The sequence below is a fragment of the Pleurodeles waltl genome, chromosome 5, assembly GCF_031143425.1.
Source record: "Pleurodeles waltl isolate 20211129_DDA chromosome 5, aPleWal1.hap1.20221129, whole genome shotgun sequence".
NCBI lineage: Eukaryota > Metazoa > Chordata > Amphibia > Caudata > Salamandridae > Pleurodeles > Pleurodeles waltl.
Genome location: NC_090444.1, coordinates 1426949155 through 1426970758, shown reverse-complemented (window position 1 = coordinate 1426970758; position 21604 = coordinate 1426949155). Strand labels below are relative to the sequence as shown.

At 44.9% G+C, this 21604-nt stretch overlaps 1 protein-coding gene across 6 annotated transcripts in view; it reads left to right on the top strand.

Annotated features, from left to right (window-relative positions):
- The window catches only part of FAM135A (family with sequence similarity 135 member A), an 863965-nt gene that overhangs the window by 623826 nt on the left and 218535 nt on the right, over positions 1–21604 (top strand). For 4 of the 6 annotated variants that reach the window (XM_069235714.1, XM_069235715.1, XM_069235716.1 and 1 more), the window contains one exon: positions 14500–14597. The exons of the other annotated variants lie outside the window; for them this stretch is intronic. In XM_069235714.1, coding sequence (XP_069091815.1) covers positions 14500–14597 — 98 coding nt within the window. The remainder of the gene's footprint in view (positions 1–14499; positions 14598–21604) is intronic. 6 annotated transcript variants of the gene reach the window in all.

Here is a 21604-nt window from a genome sequence, read left to right as displayed (position 1 = left end):
GATAAGAGACATTGAGCATCTTGTGAAAGTCCAGGGACTTTACATAATTTTCATGTTATTTCCCACGCCATAAGACACAGTTGTCCATTTATCACTAGTTGATGTGGCTTTCCCTGAGGGTCCAGCAGGAGATCCAGAATAAGAGGAAGAAGGTTTGGAGAATTTCAAAAAGGTTACACCAGGACTGGACACCAGACTGGCAACCTCTAATTTGGTCTTATTACCACTAAGTCTGCATTCAATCTCCTCACCTGAGTCTACAGTCTCGTAATCATGGAGAAGTAGGGAAAGGTGTACCCTTTCTGTTGACTCCAGTCCTAGAGAAAGGCATCTGTTACCTCCTGAGAGTCCAGCCCTTGCAATTGGTGATCCAGTCTTGACACAAAAATGTCCACAATGAATGGGCCCCATCATTTCTCTATTGCTTTGAATATTGTCAGGTGTATTTTCCAAAGGCTCATGTACTTTAGGTATCTGGTGTTCCAGTCCGCCACTTCCTTGTCCTTGCCAGAGAAATGTTCCAGTGTCATAGAGCAGTTGTCCAGGCAGAAGTGCCAGAAGCTTTTGGCCTGATATGGTTTTCGATCGTGTCTCTCCTAGATTGCTATAGCTCACAGATGAGACAGTCCATCTTCTGTAGGACGCAGCACTGCGGCCTCTCTTTGTTCCAGCAGCACACTGCAAACTAGCCCACTAGGAGCTGTAGATCATTGATATGTAACTGTTATTTTTGTGCTGACCCTTGCCCTCCTGTGAAAGAATTGTTGCACTGGGCACCCCAGCCACTCCTGCTGGCATCCCATTCCTTAACTAAATCCGGGCTGGAACCAGATATTGCTCTTCCATTCTATGCTTCCATGTGAGATAGCCACCATCTCATCTTTTCTCTTGCCTCTTCTGACAGGGATCCACTCCAGGTATGTCCGGCCCTTACTTAAATGATGAGTTTTCAGGCGTTGAAGGACCCTGTAATGGAGCGGACCCGGAAAGATTGCCTGCATGGGCGATGAAAGCAGACCTACTTATCCGAGTGATCTCTCTCATGGAGGTGTGTTTCTTGGAAAGATTTTTGTGGAGTTCTTGTCTGATCTTCGACAGAAGGCTCAGCCTGGTTTCACATGAATCCATTACGAATCCCAGAAAAGTCACTCTTTTAGCTGGGGGGAGCAGCAATTTCTTTTCATTGATGATGAACCGCAGATGTGGACTGTCGTTTGGAGATGCTCCCTAAGTGGTCTATTTGAACAATATCATCCAAGTACACTATTAGGTGAATTGTCTGGGCTCGTAGGGCCTCCATGGCCCAATGCAGAAGCTTGGTCAAGCACCAAGCGTCTGACGAAAGGCCGAAGGGAAGGGATGTGAATTATATGTTTGGTTCTTCCACATGAACTGTAGAAATCTGTAGTGTGGTAGGGATATGGGGAGTGTGAGGTATGCACCCTTTAAGTCCAATCTCCCTTTACAATTGGACGGGCTTAGGACATCCCTCAGGATGTTAATTCCCTCCATTTTGAAATGGCAATATATTAGCCACTCATTGATTTCTCTGAGATCGATGATGAGCTGTTGATCTCTATCCCATTTTTTGTACCAAGAACAGATTCCTTATAAAACCTTTTAGGTGGAACACAGACTGTGAAATAGCCCCTTTTGTGATGACTTATTTCACTTCCTGTGTGATCAGGAGGGGGTGGCGTTCGGAAAACTAAAAGGGGAAGGTAACTGTCTTAGGCAGGTTGTTCCGTAGAACTCTATATGAAAACCTTGTACAGTCTGTAGGAGCCAGGCATCTGATGTAATCCTTTCTCAGTTGTAGGCAAATTGAGTAAGACAGCCTCCCACTCTTAGGAAAAAGGGAGAACACTTACCGGCGATAGTGCCATAGGTTGTTCCTTGGAATCTGCCTCGATGCCTCAGTGTCAGTGTAAATCTCTAGAAGGGAAGAAGCCTCCGATCCTCAATGTGTCTTGCCACTGCTTACTACGAACACTTTGGCCTTTTGGTGGGGCTCAAGTAAGGAAGCAGATGGTTGAGCCCCCTCTATCACGACCAGCCACGATGAAAACCTTAGCAGTGAAAATGCACTTCATAGAAGACTGGGCTTTTTCCAGGGAAGTGAAGGTGGCCACAAACTACCCTAACACCTTGACTAAAGGTTCCCTGAGAAGTTTTAATGGGTCCTGCCTAAGAGCTAGTTAGATTACCTAACTTGGGATCCATTTTATTGAGTAGGTACCTCCTGTACCTCGGTGCTCGGTGGATAATACGGATAATCTGGCATTCCCTAGAAAAACAAACGCACATTGTGCCCACTCAGACAAGGTTTCCGAGGAGATAAGGGATCCAGATTGCTTGGCCTCCTCAGCCATGTGTAGGAGTTTCACGAGTCGCCCCTTAATATCCAGCAGTTTATCTTGCAGGATCGCCATGAGCGGCCAATTCCTTTCATTTGATCTTGAACATACTTTCCTAAGAAAGTGGCTATTTTAGTGATATTCTCTGGGATCATGGCTACCTTGCCCTCTATGAAGGAACGAGGACATTCTGCCCGAATGCAAGCGCGGGCTTCCTTCTTCAAAGGATTCCACAGTCTGCCAGCAACATATGCTGCTATTTTCTCAGATGGGGGCCATTCTGAAAAGGGAAGTTGCAGTAAATCATCCAAGTCCAGCATGTCTGACATATCTAACCCTTGTGGTAAGGGGAAAATAAATGACTCCCCATGTATGGTATTAGACACCATATCCTGGAAGGGTCACGGGTCTCTGCCCGTATCCTTGTGGAATCATCCGCATCCAAGGGTTTAGGATTATCTGGTGTGTTAGGCAAGGTACTGCCCCAACTGGACCCTTTCCTGTTGCGGAAGAAGTCAGGGTGTATTGGTTACCTGAGGGGGTAGAGATTGGGACGAGAACGCCCTTTTAAGTGATCCAGTGTGCCTGTATCCACGCCTTGCACGTGTTTACGTTTGCTTCCCGCCTTAGAAGGGGAATTGTCAAGTGGTGCCAACTGCTGTGAGGGATGTAGTGAGTGGGCCGCAGGTCCATCAGGGTAAGCGATAGCAGTAGGCTAACAGTAGTAATTTGCATTCCAGAGATGCTATAGCTGAGGCGACTGCCTGGTGGATTGTCGCATCCACTGCACTGCAGAATTCATCATTAAAGGGAAGGTAAGGAGGGTGGGTATTCTCCTCCACATAATCTGTCTGTTGCATATTGGTGCACTTAGGTAAGAGAGTGACTAATGTGAGCAGTTATTAACTGCAATGTGGTGCTGGGGTACATCTGATATGGGAGCCTGGAGCCCAATCCTGGGATTCTGCCCTAGAACAGAAGCGCCCTTTGTTTACCACGGCTATACACCTGGGCCTGTCTGTGAGGTACAGAAACGGGCTCTGATGCCAGATCGTTGATACAGACCCCAGCAGGGCATCAGTTACATCAGGTGCTTGTGCCTGTCTGTCAGCACCGGTATGGACTCACCTGTGGGTGTCGGTACCACGTATGTGCTTGTGCTTGTGCTTATTATGAATGCTAGCATACTGACCCCAGCTACCGTCTTCACGCTCTTGGTGTGGCGGGGGCTTCAATGCTTTCTCTGCAGTCATGCCTCTGCTATTTTAAATTGAGTTTGTGCGTCGACCGAGGTACACGTTATAGAGGTACACCGGGCGCCCTCTAGTGGGCACGACTGTGTGAGTGCGGCCTGCTGTAGAAGTTTTGTCAGCGATGCATGAGGATAGCTGAACTGCGTTCCCACAACATCCTCTGTTAAGGATAAAAACAAGTAATTGGTCTGCAAAACCAGTAATACGTTTAATTCCCATGATGTACAATGAGGATGAGGAGTCACTTGTAGTTGCGGAGCAGCCATGAAAGAGGGGGCCTGACGAGAGAAATTACTATTATGGGTCTATTTGTGATCTGATTGTCAATGTGCATTTTCTGCCCCTTTCCCTGTGTTTGATGGTAAAGGAAGTTATAGTTGATTGTTGAAAGAGTGCTGTGACATAAAACTGAAGCAAAAGTGAAGCGAGAAAGCATTATCCTCTCCTGCGGTCCTGCCAGAGAATTTGTCCCCACACGAGGTAAGCTAGAGGAAATAACAAGTTATGGAACAATGCTAAAAATTTGACAGACAACATGGTATTTGCAATCTGCCTTCCAGACAGTGAGGGAGGTCGGGCACCAAGCAGCAGAAACGTTAAGATCTGAAGATGTTACAAATATGTGATTGTGGTATGTTTTCATACATTCAATGGGTTATATATTTGACCAAAAACAGGTACCCTAAGCCAGCTTTTCACTTGCATTTGCTTTCCAGATTTCTGAAATGCAGTATGCCCAGTGTATTGTATGTGGCCACAATGGGCAGGACCCATATATATCTGCTGCCCAAATCTCACGAGACCCAGAGAAATCATGATGTTGACAGTCAGGAGGTTTACCAGTCCAGAAACCGGTACACTGAAATGGCATTCCATTTGCACTTGTTTTCCACACTTCCAGAATGCGTTACACCCCGTTTATTGCCTGTGGGTACCTTGAACCATAGAAAACCCATATATGCCTGGTACCCCCATTTTCAAGGGCCCAGAGGAATAAAATTGGGGGGTCAGGCCTTGGTAGGGATATGCTCTTGTGCAAGGGGGTCAGAAGGAAACTGCTATGTTTTGGAAACAAATTGCTAAACATCTGATAAACACCATACCAGCCAGTCAAAGCAAGGAAGGTCTGGCATACACCAATATCTTCCTTAGGTTATACAGAATTAGAAAATACTCCATTTATAAACAGAGATGCTGCCATTTTTTAAATCTGTTCTTATTGTATATTGTTTGTGCAGACTACAGTCACTAGAAAATATCCACACACATTTAACATTCAGGGCAACATTTTCTTTTTTTGCGTTTCAGGATTTATGTTTGTCCACTGAAGAAATACTGTGCAAATATGTTTAAAAAAATGAAAATAGTTTCACACCTTTTGTTATATTTTCAGTCCCCAGTGAAATATTGATGCACATTTTATACCAATACGTAGTCCTAAATCGGCCAAAAACAAAAACCTGTAGTTTTTGTACGGATGTGCAGAGGCAAGTACATGTACTTGAACAATTTAAGGCACAGTGCAGCACAAGCACCCTGGCAGTTAAAGGATTATGGAGCACACACATTTGGGCGGGAAATGGAGAGAAATACAGTGGGAAAGGTTGCGAGGGCCGTGAAATATACCGCGCCTCCCTTCACACTCAGCTTCCTGCCGAGCATGCACCCCTGGCGCACTTTTGTCTTCAGTCCACAATCCGATCATAATAGCATGCAGCATACAGCTTATTCTGTCTTCTCAATTAGCTGTCATTTTCCCACCAAAACACAAAACTGTAAGTTTGTTTATCACGGAAAATTTAGTCAGCATGTAATAGCGTACTAAATCGTTTTTAAATATTTCACTCACCATATTACCGAAATGCCAGAACCATTGACTCATAAAATAGTACTTTCAGTTTATATAACAATCACCCAATATGACATAAATGTGAATAAGTTCATTAAAATGCAGACTAATTGATTATTTGAGCCTGGGTTATGCAAAGGCTTGTAGCTAAACTTGCTCCACCCAGTGCTTTTAGCAGTACACATGAACTAGTTGAGCAGGATACAATAAAATGCATGTTGGGCACTAACTGAAATCACATTATGTTTACAAGCAAACAGTGAGGCAATGACAGTTTGATTTAATGCACAAACAAATGATGAGTGTTTCTGAAAGTACCATGCAACGGTGAATGTGATTTGTGAGTAAAATGGCATCAAGAATATTAAGGCTCCCATTTTGGTTGTCAAATCCCATCACTGTAAAAGAGTTAAGAAAGAACTTATTGTGTTCATGTCCGGGGATTTCTTTTTTCCTAAAGGTTAAACAGCCCTCAACGAGTTTAACAAGCATTAGCAAAACTAATAGGCTGCGGCTACTAGAGAGCTCTCGGCTTTGCTAATGGCTTTGAGCCATGTTGTAAAGGAATGTGACTGCTGTGCAGCATGGCTGAAAGTTAAGTTAAGGAAATGCCTCTTTTGTATGATCACCTCCAAACATTTAGACTGATGCTGCTGGTTTATTGACTCTGGGGTGCGCTGAGCTCTGCCAAACGGGCCTCAGTGCCAGTGCTCTGCCAAACGGGCCTCAGTGCCAGTGCTCTAATCCTTAAACATATATGTCTATTTGATTTACATACAATTCACATATGTTAACTTAAATATAGGTCTCTAGTATATGCTACCAGGGGTACATAGTACCTGTTAGTTGTGTCCCTATTGGGCGGCAGCACTAGTTACGTGACCACAAGTGTGACAAAGCAAAGATGACTTCCCGTATGCCATTGCAGACTGGAAAAGTGGTATTTAAACTGCTAACTTGATTTTGCCTTTTAAATGAAAGGCAAAGTCTAAATTTCAATGGTGGCGCATCAGCCCAACTAACTCCCTACCCCCCCACAAACACACACACCTCCCACCCTTTAAGCAGCAACAGGATTGGCCGCAGGGCTGCCTGGGAGCCTGGGCCTGCCTGCTGCTGAGAAGATGAGGATCGGCAGCGCAGAGGTAAGTTTTTTTTGTTTTGTAAAACATTTTTTAATCTTACCTCACTCTCCACTAACCCCTTCTCCCCCCCCCTAAAAAACACACACATCCCACAATGCACTTCCAGCTCACCGCCCCGCCTGACTCCCGTGTAACCCCTGCGAGCTGCGACTGCTAAACCTTACTTTAAGAAAAAATATGTATAAAGTAAGTCACATTTCAGGCAGGCACACGTACCCTAAAGGTAAGGTGCATTATATTAAAAAGAAAATGTTTTATCAACTTTGCATATCCTGTCAGTAAAAACCTGCATTGTCGTTTTTACTGTGGAATGGCCAGTAGCCCCATTGGCGAGTATGGTATTACACACTGTCAAACCGGCAGTGCTAACTTCCAAACAGGAATACTAAATATGGTATCAAACTAATAATTGCACTAAACTCGACGTGTTGCTCTAGTTGAATTTAAGGAGGTTTTGTACAAATGGCAACTTTAGAAAGTTGCCACTTTATTGCCCAGAGTTTCCAGTATCTGATTATGCTCACAAGCTGATGCCTTCCTGGGGAGACGTAAAAAGGACTCTCAGGAAGAGGTACAAAGGACCTGCAGAGGGAAGAGGTGTAACCTCCTCCTCTAGCAGGATAGCCAAAGTGGGTGTGAGCCCAAAAGGCGTGCTTCAAAGGAAAGCCGCCTTTGAAGGGAAGATGGAAGGGGATGCCTTTTGTTTTAGCAGACAGGCTGGCATTTTGGGGAGAGAGGGAAAAGCAGTTGGCAAACCGGTTTTCAAGTGAAGTACAGCCTCCATGTAGTCACACCTCACCTTTGCGTTGGGCTCTGGAGCTCCACACGCCAAGAGAAGGGTTCTGTGATGTTGGGATTGGACAGAATAGTGCATCCTAGGCTGGCTACATGCCAAACTTCGCAGGAAGTCATCAGTCGAGAGTGGACTTGGTAACCCATAGTCTAGGTAGTTTTCACATCCCCCTAGCCTTGTAGTGGTCATAGAAGTACCCAGACCTCAGATTACGTCTGTACTAGGAAGAGGACCGAAGAAGGACTAACCTGCTGTTCCTTGGATCCAGCAAAGAGAGGCTGCACCAAAGACTGCACCTGCTGCACCCTGAACTAGCAAAGGAGTGGACTGTGGTTCCCCACTCATTGAAAGGTTGCCCACAAACCTCAGAGAGAGAAGATGGCTCAAAGAGTCAGTTAGCTGACTCCCTGTAACAGCCATAGGGCCATAAAAGCGGAGAAGCCTGCACCCTTGACATCCGAGTGCCAAAAAAGCCTGATCGGCGCTGGATGCGGAGGTGCAGCCTGAGAGGCCAAATATAGACCCTCAAAAGGTGCACCCAAGTCTGCTGGACCCAGGAGAGTCGTTAGAGTGCAGTTTAGTTACCAGCAGAGAAGATATTACAAGTTAAGGGAACTGCTGGTTTTGCTGTAACTGGAGACCAGCAGACCAGTGGCAGCTGGGTTTGTGCTTGAATTTACCCAGACTGAGAAATCCACCCCAAGACCAAAGCCATATTCCTGTGGTCAAGTACTAAGGGGTGGCCACAGAAAGGACCCGGATGCTGGTTTAGTATCCTTGAACAACATCAGCATCCAGTATCCCTTGCTATTGACTTCTGTGGCAGACCGGCCATCGCAGACTTCTCCAACAAGTAGCTCTTAAGCTATTTGTTGCTTGTAAGTAGTACCTCTTGTGTGTGCAGCTCAGTCTTCTAAATTAGAATCTTTTGCTTGGCTGAATTAACATATGTATTCACAAACTGAAAAATGTTTATGGTGTATGTGATTCAATTTTTTTTATATTTTCATAGTTCGTAAGTTGATGTTTGGAGAGAAATGGTTGAACTTTCAAAATATATTTAAAGCTGATTTGAGTGATAAATCATGTGGTGGTGAGGAAACATATTATTAATATTATATCCTTGGTGCCAGGGTCATTGCAGCTAGGGCTGGTATGTATTACCCATGATGCACGAGGTTGACCAGTGCTGTTGATCTTGCAATGGGTGGCCACTAATATAATCTTATTTGATGTGGTCACAATTCAACACTAATGTTGGTAGCTTTGGATGATTTTCACTGAATGTAGGTAGCTCTTATTACAGAAAATTATTCATTATACATTTAGTGAAATCAGTGGTTTATTGTTCAGTTGAAAATTTGTATCTCCAGTGCATTTTTTTCATTGTGATGTCTATTTAAAGACAAAAATACAGCTTGTTTTTATAAATTGGTGTTGTATTTTTATTGTGTTCTGTTTTCTTCTAATTCCACTGTTTGGCACTTCTTAATAGTTTACACTTCTTCCTCTGATAAAGCCGGACTGCTCTGAGCCTCAGCTACCTTGGCCTGAGTTATGTTTTTTTAGATGAACTGGACTGGACCTGGTAGTGGTTTATGTCATTATCACACAATGAGGTTGCACAGCCACACCTTATAATAATCCACGTTTCCTCACAGTTAGGAAAAAATCTCTACAATCAGCCAGTGCTGGATGCATCACAGCACTTTTTTTTCTGACAGGGTTGGCAAGGGCAAGCAACAACACAGGAGAGGGCAGCAACTAACCGGCAATGGGGTGGGAGGGATGGAGCAAGCAACAGTGCAGCAGTGGGTGAGTGAAATGGTGCAAGCAACAACGATACAGTAGGGGCCATAAGGGGTGGGCTACGCAAAAAAAACGTGGTATGGGGGAGAATGGACAGAGCAACTGACAACATTGTGGGTAGGACGAGGCAAGTGACAGCAACATGGGAGGGTGGCAGGAAGAACGGAGGAAGGAAAAAAATGCAGGAGGGACAAGACAAGAAAAACAATGCCAGTGAGGTGGGAGGCATGGGGTAGACAAGCAGAAATGTGTGTGGGCATAGGAGGGACAGGGCAGACAAGCAACAATCAAAAGGGACTGGAGAGGCTAGAACACCATGGGTGATGGGAACCAGAAGAAACAGGATAAACAGGCAAGCAAGCAACAATCCAGGAGGAGGAGGAACGAATGGAGGAGCAAGCAGCAATGGGTGAGGGATAGGGTGGGACACCGTGCAAAGTATACAACAGTACTGGAGGGAAGCGGGTAGAACTGGGCAAGCAAAAACAATGCAGGAATGTTCAAGCAGTGGGATGGGCAGGGGGAAGCAACAGTGCAAAAGGGGGAAGGAGACATCCCACAAAAATATGCACTGTTATTGAGTGTGACAACTAAAAGAGAAAGGTAGCTCTTGAAAGCAGGAGCCGTGGAAAAGCACTGGTCAGGGAAACAGTACTTGGGTCATCCTCCAGGAAAGGGACAAAACACAAAGGGAAAGTGAAGCCAGCACAGTGTGATGAAAGAGAAGCAAGGAAGTTAGTGATGTTGAATTCAACCAATGGTAAGCAGTAGGCAGACCCTAAGCCCCCTGTATGTAAACAGAATTGTCAGTGACAGCTCTTGCACTATCTCAGGTAAGACCTAAAAAGGATGACCAACATTACTGCAGTAGCGATGTGTTATTACTGACCGAATGCCTGCCATCCCGGTCAGCTTATTTCTTGTGATAAGCAGAGCAGCAATACTGACAAAAAATGTTTATTAGATGTCCAGGAGATAGACCTATGTTCAGTGCCAGCCGGAACGTTTCGTCCACAACCGCTTTCAGGCCTCTGTTGAATCCTTTACAAGGAAAATGTGTTTAAAAAAATGCATTCGTCTTGTGGATCCGTTTTTTTAAATGTCCTAGTGTCGTAACAATACAGACCTGTAAACCGCCAGTAGTAGAATAAGGAGCAGAACAATACAAGGTGTACCAGCCAGACAAAACTAATTATTGTAACTCTGACACTCTTTAAAGGTGAAACATTCGGAACATTTATTGGTAATTTCAAATAAAAATAAGAATTAGACATTATACTGCTACCTCACAGCACATCTCGTATCACCTCACAATGCATGAGCTCCAGGATGAGAAAACCACTATATTGTAAAACGCAGATCGGGTGGGGGGGCAGTGATGGAAAAGGTGAGACTAATATACGGAAAAGAGGGAAAAGGGAATAATAGACTACAACAAAAAAGTATGTCAAATAAAGACTAATCAAGACATTCCTAATATCATGGATATAGTTATGTTTGAATAGCAGATGACAGCTGGTAGGTGGACTGGGAAGAAGTGAAGAAGGCCACAGAGTACTGGGTGTGTAGGATAAAAAAAACAATGCCTTGCCCAGTGAAATACTTGCTGGTACATGTGGATCCACAACAACCTCGTTTCACCCCACAGGGGGCATGCCATGTGTGCTGGTGCCACTTGCAAGAACAATGGTGTATAATGTTTTACTGTGCCAGAAGGTGGTATGTGTTAGAATGTGTCTAAAGTAAGGGTACGATTTCAGGAGGAAGCAGATTACAATTATCTAGAAAGTGGTGCCAGATTCTGTTGAGCAGTACAGACTGATCCTGCATCTTGTACAGGATGCAATCGTGCTGAAAGACAGATACATTGTTGTGTCCATTGATCTTGCCGTTGCATCTCAGATGACTACCAGTGCCTGAGGTTGCATATTTTAGCAGTGGACAGTGTTGTAGACTTCTATTTCCACAATCGTGATGTAGTGTTGTCTGAGGAATCATGCAACATGGCCAGCTTCACTGAGGGTCGGATCGAACAGTCACTGATATTACATAGCAAAAGCCATAATCTCTGCCGGTAACCAGACACTCGAGGACAGGACCACAATATGTGCAGCAGGTCGCAATCAGGAACGTTGCATCTTCAGGATAGATCAGTTACAGTTAATTGTGTCTTGAACAACTTAGAAGGGGACCAGTAGTGCAGAACCTAGAAATATAAGCGTTTCTAGTGGACTTCTCATGGCTCTCTATCGTTTAAATCAAGAGGTGAATCCCAGTCTTATTGTGTGTAGTCAACTCCTAGTAGATGTTGCCAGACATTTCTGGTTTCCAGATATTACTGCTGCTGAGCGTGCAGAGTTTTGTACATCTCCAACATCACACCTTTACGACATGTCATTTAGGAAGATATTGGAGATCTCGGGAGTAGAAAGGGTGTAGGTTGAATTTTGTGAGTTAAACAATACCTCAACTGACAGAATTCCAACACATTGTAAATATATCAAGCAAAAGCATTAATGCAGATAATCAAAAGGGCTAAGTAGTTTATTTCTATATATCAGATCATCTAGGTTGAATATACCTCTTAAAGCCCAGGTCTGCCAACTGGTTGTCCTGACTCTGATCGCCAGTGGTGTATTATCAGATAGGTGCCCCACTGTTTATGTGTGCATGCCCCTTCAGTTGTTTGGTGGACAAGATCCATGAGTCTACTATTTCTTGGAAAGTGAGGGGCAGTGTTGCGGATGTGTCTCAAACAGAATAGGACCTGGCGTGCCCCTTCGATGGCAGCCTGCTTTGAGGGATTTAATTGTGTTCAGGACTGGCATTGGAGTTGGGATGGGTAGCATATCTAATAGGTTATTCTACCTAAGGACAAGCAACATTTTGACCACTTGTACTCACTCCTGTGGAGGCAGTCATAGCGACGACCACTGAGCAAAATTGTGTGTCTGTTTTCAGCAACTGTAGGTAGTCCAGGCATCTGTTACGCAAGATGCCCATATATTATAAATTGGTTGTTAGCCATTAAAACCTATAATTACCTACAGTTGCAATTGTAGTGCCTCTATACAAAGGACGTAGTCCAGTCTTATCCCAATTGATTTTATTACTTGAAGAGGTTTGAATTCCCATTTATATTGTAAATATATTTATACATGTTTGAGCTAGTACAGTATTTAAGTGTTGTGTTTTCATTACTCTGGCTGAAGTGTTGTGTTCACATAGCTTTGGTTAGACATTCACATCTTTGCTACAGCTATTATAATTGCTATAATAGGCTTGCCCAAACCAACTTCCTTGACGTAGACCTTGACTGGGTTGATGTCCACCGAAGAGGCTTAGTGAACAGTGGCGTTCGTGGAGGGGAGCCAGAGGAGGCCCGTGCCCCTGTTCTAGTTTCCCTTGCTCTACTTGCACAGTTGGTGAATGTGCATGTGGAAACAGAGGAACAAAAATAGTTGCTGTACCTTGCTCTGCACATTTCTTTGTCCATCTGCCTTTCACTGAAAAGCAGTGTTTGAGGTAATGCACAAGCCTACATGTTTGCTCAAAATTTTTAAAACTATGTTGACCAAGAGGGTTCTCGCTACACACTGGAGAGATGAGCAGTCCACATCCCCACAAGAGTGGATTCTCAGCATGCACTCATGTGCAACTCTCGAAAAACTGGTTTAGAAGACGAGGAGCATCCCACAGACATTCAACCGAATCTGCTGCGTATGGATTGAAAAGTCCCAACTGTTAAGGGGTATGCCCATTTACAATGACGTTTACTATTTCCGTGTTAATGGCCGTAACAGCTGCCCTTAGTATTGTTGTGTATGACTCCATGCAGCGTATCCATACTGCTCGAAATTTACGTTGTGGTCCCCTTGCTTGAGCTCGAAGTTTGCATTGTTTATGTTGATTAATCACAAAAGCAATAAAATGTGTTATAAAATGTGTTATAGCTACAGTTACTACCCTTCTCTAAGTTAGGCCCTGAGCCATTATTTTCTCATACACATTTTTCAGCCCATTTACTTCCTCTTAGGGCTTCAATAAGAACATGTGATAAAATAAAAAAGCTTATATTGGAGAGTCTAGGTTAACCAGCATTTTAAGAATTGTACTGCCAGCATATTTATAGTATATAGATATATTGTGTAGTTGAAGAGATCACTAATCCATCTAAGGTAGACGTTTGTATGCACATAACTGCATTGAGATTTTATGTTCCGATGGAAAAATCTTCCTGCTGATTATTTATCGGCATCGTCTCTGTGACTCTAAACAGTCTGTTATGTGATCACTTACTTCAGTAAGAAATGGAATTCTCTTCCTGTGGGACTTTTTTGTTTTATGGAGAGAAACCCACTTGGGACATAGTTCCCAACCATACTACATATCTGTGTAGGGGGGGGAGGGGATCTACTTTGGCTTGTCCCTGAGGGACTTGGCCAGAACTTACTTGGCCTACTACTCTCCGATGGCATTCGTATGCCTCGGGGAACCTGAATCAAATTCTGTGGAATCATGATCAGTGCCAAGACACCACATGCAGGATCTGATGGATGTATCCAGTTGTGGCACTCAAGATTCAGTTTGAACCCTAAAACCTTCAGGGGAATCATTTGACCTAGTCGATCTCAGAGCTGAGGAATTTTAATTGGTGAAGCACCAAGAGAGAGCACTGGATTGAATTAAGCGAGGTGCAAGAAAAGAGGATTGATGCAGTGCACGGTTTGGTGCATGTTATTCCCAGTGTTGTCTTTTTGTGAAACCGCATGTAACCATCTGGAGAGCTGTTGATAGGGAAGATTTTTTGGACCGTCCTTGACTATTCTTAAAGTTAGTAATCTGCAGGAAGATTACAACATTACGTATCCTTCAGAAACGTGGTTACAAAGTTAAGTAGCTTTTTCTTGAAGCACAGTTTATAGCGACTTTTTCATATATAATTGATAGAAAATGTTTTGTAGAATGCAGTGGAGGTAAGTGTTGTACTGAATGTGAATAGTGTGACTAATGCCTAACGTTCTATTTTCCAAATTCAGATGTTTTATTTGCTATTTAAAACAACACATTTAATCATGTGCTGTTGTTGATCAACTTAAGTATTGCAGTTTAAGGCATGTTTAATAGTGTAAATACATTTTTAACTATATTAAACAAAACGTTTGTTCAGGACACTTAAATACTTCAAAAAGAGAGTTTACTCCAAAATAGAAAACTGATGCTACTTTTAGTAGAATCGTCCACAATGTGTTTAAATACTAATTATGACTATCCTTTCTTTGCCTTTCTGCAGAATGACACATTTGCTGATTTTGATTCCATGACTGATCGTCTCCTAGATGAAATAATACAGTACATTCAGATCTACAACCTAACAATTGCAAAAATCAGGTAATACACAAAACACACAAACTGGGAGCTTATACATCATAATGGGTAACTTTTTTGTGTTATTGGGTGATATCCTACCTGTGGATACTGGGTATATGAGAAAGGTAAACCATTAAATGTGGACATTTATGCTTTTTCTGGTTCTCCACAGAACCATACTCTACCTTCTCACTGTGCTGTTGGGGAAAAATATTTAATAAAATATTGCAAAATAAATGCTAGTTAACAAAATCTCCAGATCTTCCAGTGTAATTGTCTAACTTCTTTAGATAACACAGAGTTATTCTGAGGTGAGTCTTTCAAAGATAAATACTACAAAGGACAAGTATCCTAAAATGAAGAAACCTTCCTTACCTTTAGTAACTAATATATATTGTCTTTCCTCAAAACACATAGATAGGTAAAGCTCAGCAACTTGAATGTATTAAAACTAGTACTTTATGAGTGCTATTTATTGATATATCTCTCAGCTCAAATAAACAAACCTCGGGCTCTGTGGTCTAAAGTGTTCTCCACAAATGTTAACTTGTGGTTTGTATCAAAAGGTTTGAGATGTGCGCTGATTGACAAACTTCAAATTTTAGTTAAGGGAAATTATGTGTCACACTTAGTCACACTTATTTGGACCAAATTATTCTCAACTGTGATTTCAAAAATGAATTTAACTCGTCGTTAGCCAGTATTAAGGCTTTGCAGATCCACCCTTGGGATGGCATTGGAAATCAAAATAGAGCATAGAGTTTGAGGTGAGCATGGCTGCTGGTGGAAGGTGATCACTGGTGGAATGCTTACTATATGCACTGAGAGGAGCCCAAATAACAGGAGTCACACATTGTAACTGTCCATAATGCATATATTCATACTTAACAGCCATGCATGTATATCCTTTTCTGTGGCCGCATTAAGTACTTCAGATTCTGAATATACTCTGCAGGTTGTGTATCTGGGACCAGCAAGTTGTGGCAGAATGGATCCCAGAAATTCACAAGTAGAGTAGCGCAAGAGGCTGCAATAAGGGGAAGATGTGAACAGTGACAGCAGAATACAATGTTGACCACGTTGCATTGATGTCCACAGAGACTATTTCATCTGTCTGCTTCCTGTGCTGGTGGTGCTCCCCCCCACTAAACAATTGGTAGACTGATACAGCCTATGTGCCCTGGAGACCCTGCAGAATTCATGCTGTGGGGTTGACAACAGAGGCTGTGTTTTTGCTGGGATCTGGTGTCCTGCTGAAGGTGAGGTGGGGAACAGGAGTACCTGACAAACCATGCAGGAGAGACACCTGGGAATCAGAAGGGTAGAGTAATGCAGCGGTGAAAGAGGGTCATTCTCAACAGGCTAAGAGTGCAGTGTTTGTGTGTCAGGTATTTTGTATTGTTTGTACTGGTGCCCATCATGTCACTCACCATTCTATATGAAAGCGGCTTGCAGCCGCAAATTCCTAGCCTCAGAATAATCTCTAGGCATCACTCTGGATCCAGAATTGTATTGTGAGCAGTACGCCTACATGCCACCTTTGAGCTCCTTGTGCCGTTGTACGTGCCAGAAGTGACGTGTGCGGTGCATGTATCGCACTACCCCAGCGTAATTTATTTTCTTTCCGCACCAGTCAGCGCAAATCTAGAGAAGAGCTACCCAAGTCTTTTTTGACTGAGCGCTTTTTAAATTTCTGTTGAGATTGTTTTTCAAGACTTGTCCCCTTCGTTCGTTGAGGATGTCAGTTAGGAGAGCTTGTTTCAACATGTGGTGCATGTCACCAACATTTGGTGTGCCCCTTGTGCTGGGAGCACATCCACGACACCAAGACCTGTGTCAGTTGTCACGTCATGCATCCCAAGGCCTTGAGGTAGTGGTCAGTCAAGTTCCTCTCCAGTCGACGCTCACGATCCCAGTCGAGAGGAATGTCCTGAGACTGGTTGTGGAGCCACTCCAGGCACTTGTCGTTGCAGTCTAGGTCATCTGGGAAGTAGGATAAATCCCACAGGTACAAGAAGAGCAAGAAGTTGAAGAGATCTTCTTCTTCACCATGACCATCAAATTTATCTGACGAGATGAGGGAGCACCAGCACTCGAGGCCTAGCTCTGTGGTGGAGCCTGTGACTGTCCCGTCTCTGCGCATCTCAGAGTTTCCCAGAGTCAAAGCTACCCCTGCCCAGTTACGTGAATTTTATGAGGCCATGAACCTTGTTTTTAGGTGGCCCATCCCCGCTTGAGCGCCTTTGGGACCTGTGGGCTCAGAATGGGCCCCTACTGGTCTTTTGCCTGTGGGTTTGCCCCACCACCCTCTGTCGCCAGTTCGGCCCCTTGGATCTGTGGATGGATCCAGAGTGGTGTTAATTAAACTATCTCGACTTTTCCCTGCAACAGCTCCAGTGCCGAAACCCCCAGCACTGCTAATGCTTTACGGCGGCACCATACCCATTGTTATACCTGACTCCAAAACTGATCCAGACGAGTGTTGTCCGACACCGGCTTTGGTGCCAACAAGCAGGTGACGGGGTTGTTGAAGGCTGTCCAAGACAGAGCCAATGCCTTAGTCGTAGGACAGCCCTGGATTGGGAGACAAATAGGAGTGGCCTGCAGTCCCTTTTTGATACCAGTTAGAAGATCTGGAGAACAACTGCTACGGGATCTGGCGGATGCCAGTGGACTGGACACCTCTCCAGCCACTGGCCTGGTTTCTCCCCCTACCCTAGCTACAGAGGAGGGTGCCTCATTCTCAGTGATGGCACAGAGGGCGGCTGAGGTCCTTGACCTCATGCTACTCTCAGTGGCAGTCAAGACGAACATCTTGATGGAGATGCTTCAGTCAGGAGTTGCGCCTACTGAACCATTACTCCCATTCATTGAAGCCCTTACTGATGAGTGAAGGCCTTACTACTCATGGCCTGGACAAAGCCCTGTACAGGGGCTCCTATGCTTAAGACAATTGCCTGCTGCGATTGCTCTGCCCCGGGGACCCCAATTTTAGCATCCAGTACCCCATCCCAGAGATCTTGGTGGCCAAACCTCCACCTCCAATTTTACCCTGGTGCATTCCCTACCACTCCACCGGGCAGGAAATCCAAAAAATTGGACACCTTCAGCTGCTCGTGCTCTCGGAGGAGGCTTGAGCCATACTCTCTCAAGCCATGGCCGATGGGAGGTACGCAGCCACATTCAGCATACAGTGTGGACTGTATCTGACCAACATGCTTGGAAGAATGATTTAACTGTCGCTGGCCCTTAGGTGTCATGCCTGGGTAAGAACCACTGGCTTTTTGGGGATGTCTAAGCCTTGTTCATGACTCTCGGTCGTTTGGAGAGAAGGTGGAGTCTGTGGTCGAGCCTTCAAGGGCAACGGAGCTCTGGCCAGTTCCTTGGGCCTTTCCATGGCCTCTTGCCAATCCCATTCTGCCATCCGACACTTTCGCGGCCACAGGAGGGGCTTCCAACCACGTCATAACAGGCCCAGCGACAAGGCCAGCAAACCACACAATCCTTTTGTGGCAGAGGACTTTGTTGCCACAGACCAGGTGAGACCGGCAGCCAGAGGTCGAGCAAGTCCACCACCACCCTCCAGCAGCCACAGCCTCCAAACCCTATGGAGGTTTCTGGTATACCCTCAGACCATCATGGGCATCCAATAGGGGCAGGAGACAGCATCACCTGCACCACTAGAGTTCAATAACATCCGACCGTTGGGTTTCGCAGCTAGTCCAAAGAGGCTACTCCCTCCCCTTTGTGACTGTCCTTCCACCAATGCCACCTACTTAAGAGAAAATGACTGAGGACCACCTCTTGTTGCTTCGTCAGGAAGAGTTTGCTTTCTTGGCCAAGGGAGCTATAGAGAAGGTGCCGGTATCAGAAGTAGGTTGTGGTTACAATTCATGCTTCTTTCTGGTGCCCAAGAAAGACGGAGGACTTCATCCTATGTTAGTCTGTACTTTCTCAATCTCCTCCTGAGAAAGGAAAAATTAGAAATGCTCATGCTAGTGCAAGTCCTTTCTGCCCTGGGCCCAGGAGACTGGATGGTATCACTGGACTTACAGGACACTTATTTTCACTTCATTGTCCTGCCTGCCCTAGGCATTACCTGCAGTTCAAGATAGGTCAAGAGAACTTTCAGTTTGATGTGCTCCCCTTTGACCTTACCAGCACCCTTTGGATCTTCATGAAAGTGATGGCAGTAGTTGCAGCTCATCTGCGAAGGGCAGGTATTCCAGTCTTTCCCTACCTCGATGATTGGCTGTTGAAAGAGGGGTTGCCCCAGGCATCTCCACCTTCAGACTGTGGCAAACTTCTGCATTATCTGGAGTTCACTATCAACGTGCTGAAGTCACACCTGACTCCCTCTCAGTCACTCCCTTTTATCAGAGCTCTTCTGGACACAGTGCACTTTTGGGCCTTTCCTCCAGAGTGGCGAATCCATGATATTGAGGATATGATACGGATGTTTCAGCCTCTATCCTGGATTTTGGTGAGACTAACTCTGAGGCTGTTGGGCCTCATGTCCTCCTGCATTCTTCTTGTGACACATGCCCGCTGGCATATGAGGGCTCTGCAGTGGCACCTGAAGTTCCAGTTGACACAGCATTAGGGGTTTCTCTCAGACATGGTCAAGATCTCAGAGGGAACTACAAAAGACCTGCTGTGGTGGCTGCCGAACCACAATTGGGTCAGTGTAAGACTCCTTTCCCCAACCAGAGTTGACTGTAGTGACAAATGCATAAAGTTTGGGCAGAGGCAGCCATCTGAGAGAGGTGCAAATCAGAGGACTCTGATCCCTGGCGGAATCCTGTCTCCACATTAACCTGTTGGAGCTCCAAGCGATCCAGCTGACATTGAAGGCCTTTCTTCCTTCATTCAGGGGAAGGTTGATTCAACTGTTTATGGACAAGACCACCGCTATGTGATATTGCAACAAATCGGCGAGTGGGGTTGTGGAACCTTTGTCAAGAGACTCTGTGCCTCTAGACATGGCTGGAACATCAGGGCATATCCCTGGTAGCCCAACATCTGGTGGGCTCACTTAACACCAGGTGGATGAACCCAGTCCTCAATACCTAGCGGATCACGAATGTAGTCTCCATCCAGAGGTGGCGCGAGGTCTCTTCCAAGAATGGGGAGAGCCATGCAGGGTTGGATCTTTTTGCCTCAGTTGAGAACGTAATATTGCACGTTTGACTTTCTAAGGCAACTCTCACTCAGAGATGTTTTTCGTCTCAAGGTGAGCTCAGGCTTCCTGTATGTGTTTCACTATTACCACTCCTGCCCAGAGTGCTCTAGAAGATCAAGAATGACCAGACCCAAGTCATTTTTGTAGCTCTGTATTGAGCACAGAGGGTCTGGTATCCGAGCTGTTGAGCATGAGTACCACTTCCGGACAATCTTCTGTCTCAGCAACAGGGCAGAGTTTACTACCCAAACCTGAAAATTCTTTGCCTTCGTGAGGTGGAGATTGAGCGGTAACAGTTGACAGCTTTTAACCTTCCTTCAGAAGGCTCTAATGTTATCCTGGCAGCCAAGCATCCCTCCACCAAAACTATATATGTCTGCCGTTGGAGAAAGTTGGTAGCATGATGTACAGACAGACAAGTTTACCTTCTATCTGCACCCCTTTCCTAGGTTCTATTGTTTATTCTCACGTTGGTCGAGCAGGGCTTCTCTTTGAGCACTTTGAAAGGCTTTCTGCCATCTCGGCCTTCCTTCCGGTTGCCAGATCAGCCATCCTTGTTCAAGTCTCCTATTATACATAGATTTTTGAAAGGTCTCCAATATGTTCCCACCGGCACACTTTATAATGCTGTAATGGTATCTTAATTTAGTTCTCACGTCTCCTTCCTAATGTAGGTGGGAACTCCCTTTAATGTAGACCAGTCCATCACCATGTGTCACCCCTCTGAAGAAGAGGAGATACTCTCGACAGGACCCCAAAAGAGCAAGAGTTCTGTGTGCACAATCAACTCTATGTGTGGTACATCAGAGCCAAAAACGTTTAGGCAGTGCAGAAACGGACCATCTCACTATGAATAATGTGCTGCATCAAAATCTGCTACACACTGACCAAAATGCAACTTCCTGAAGGTTTAGGAGCTCATTTCACCAGAGCCAAGGCTGGGACCACTGCATTACCTCGAGGGGTACCTGTCTTGGATATTTGTCAGGCAATAACATGGTCTTCCCTTCACACGTTTACCAAACACTACTGGCTGGACAGTCAAGTCTGCAGAGACAGACACTTTGGCCGTTCGGTCCTGCAACACTTACTAGTTTAATCCTTGTCGTAGTCCCACCTCTGGAGAGGTATTGCATGGGCACCTATTATAAGGTGAAGAATCTGTGACTAAAAGTATCTATCAGATGAACAAGTTACCTTATCTGGTAAAGACACTATCTGGCCACATTTACCAGCCCACCCATTTTCCAGTGATGGACTGTTTCCCTTGCGAGAGACTAGTTTCATGTACCAGTGGTCAGGGTTCTTTGTTGCTCTGTGCTTCTTGCATGGAAAGTCACGAAACGGACATCAGTGTGCGGGGGTTCTGCCTAAATAGACTGTGCCTATCACTCCCAGCACAGACAACACCACACGGAGCTGAACACTGCCACCTACTGGCATGCAGGGGCACTGCTCACAAAAAAATAAATTCCATATCCAGTCTGGCTCCATGGGGTTATGACTCCTTGGGGTTATTCTAAGGTAAGGAATCTGCAGCCAGATAGAATCACTACCAGATAAGGGGTTACTGAAGGTACGTAACTTGTTCTTTAAGGACTAAAGTCCTCAGACTTATTTTTCATTTACAACTTGCTTATTGGTGATAATGTGCATGGGCATCAACTCCATTGTATATTGTTTTCTTTCCTCCCTTGGGTTTGGACATGCGTGCCTGCATTCCGGGTCAAGACCATTTCGGGCCCCTTTCAGCTTGCCCTTCACCTTTACCTTGTCGGTAATGCTTTTGAGCATGTACACCGTCTTACTTATCAAATTTCTGAAAACTCGTTGGATCGACATGATT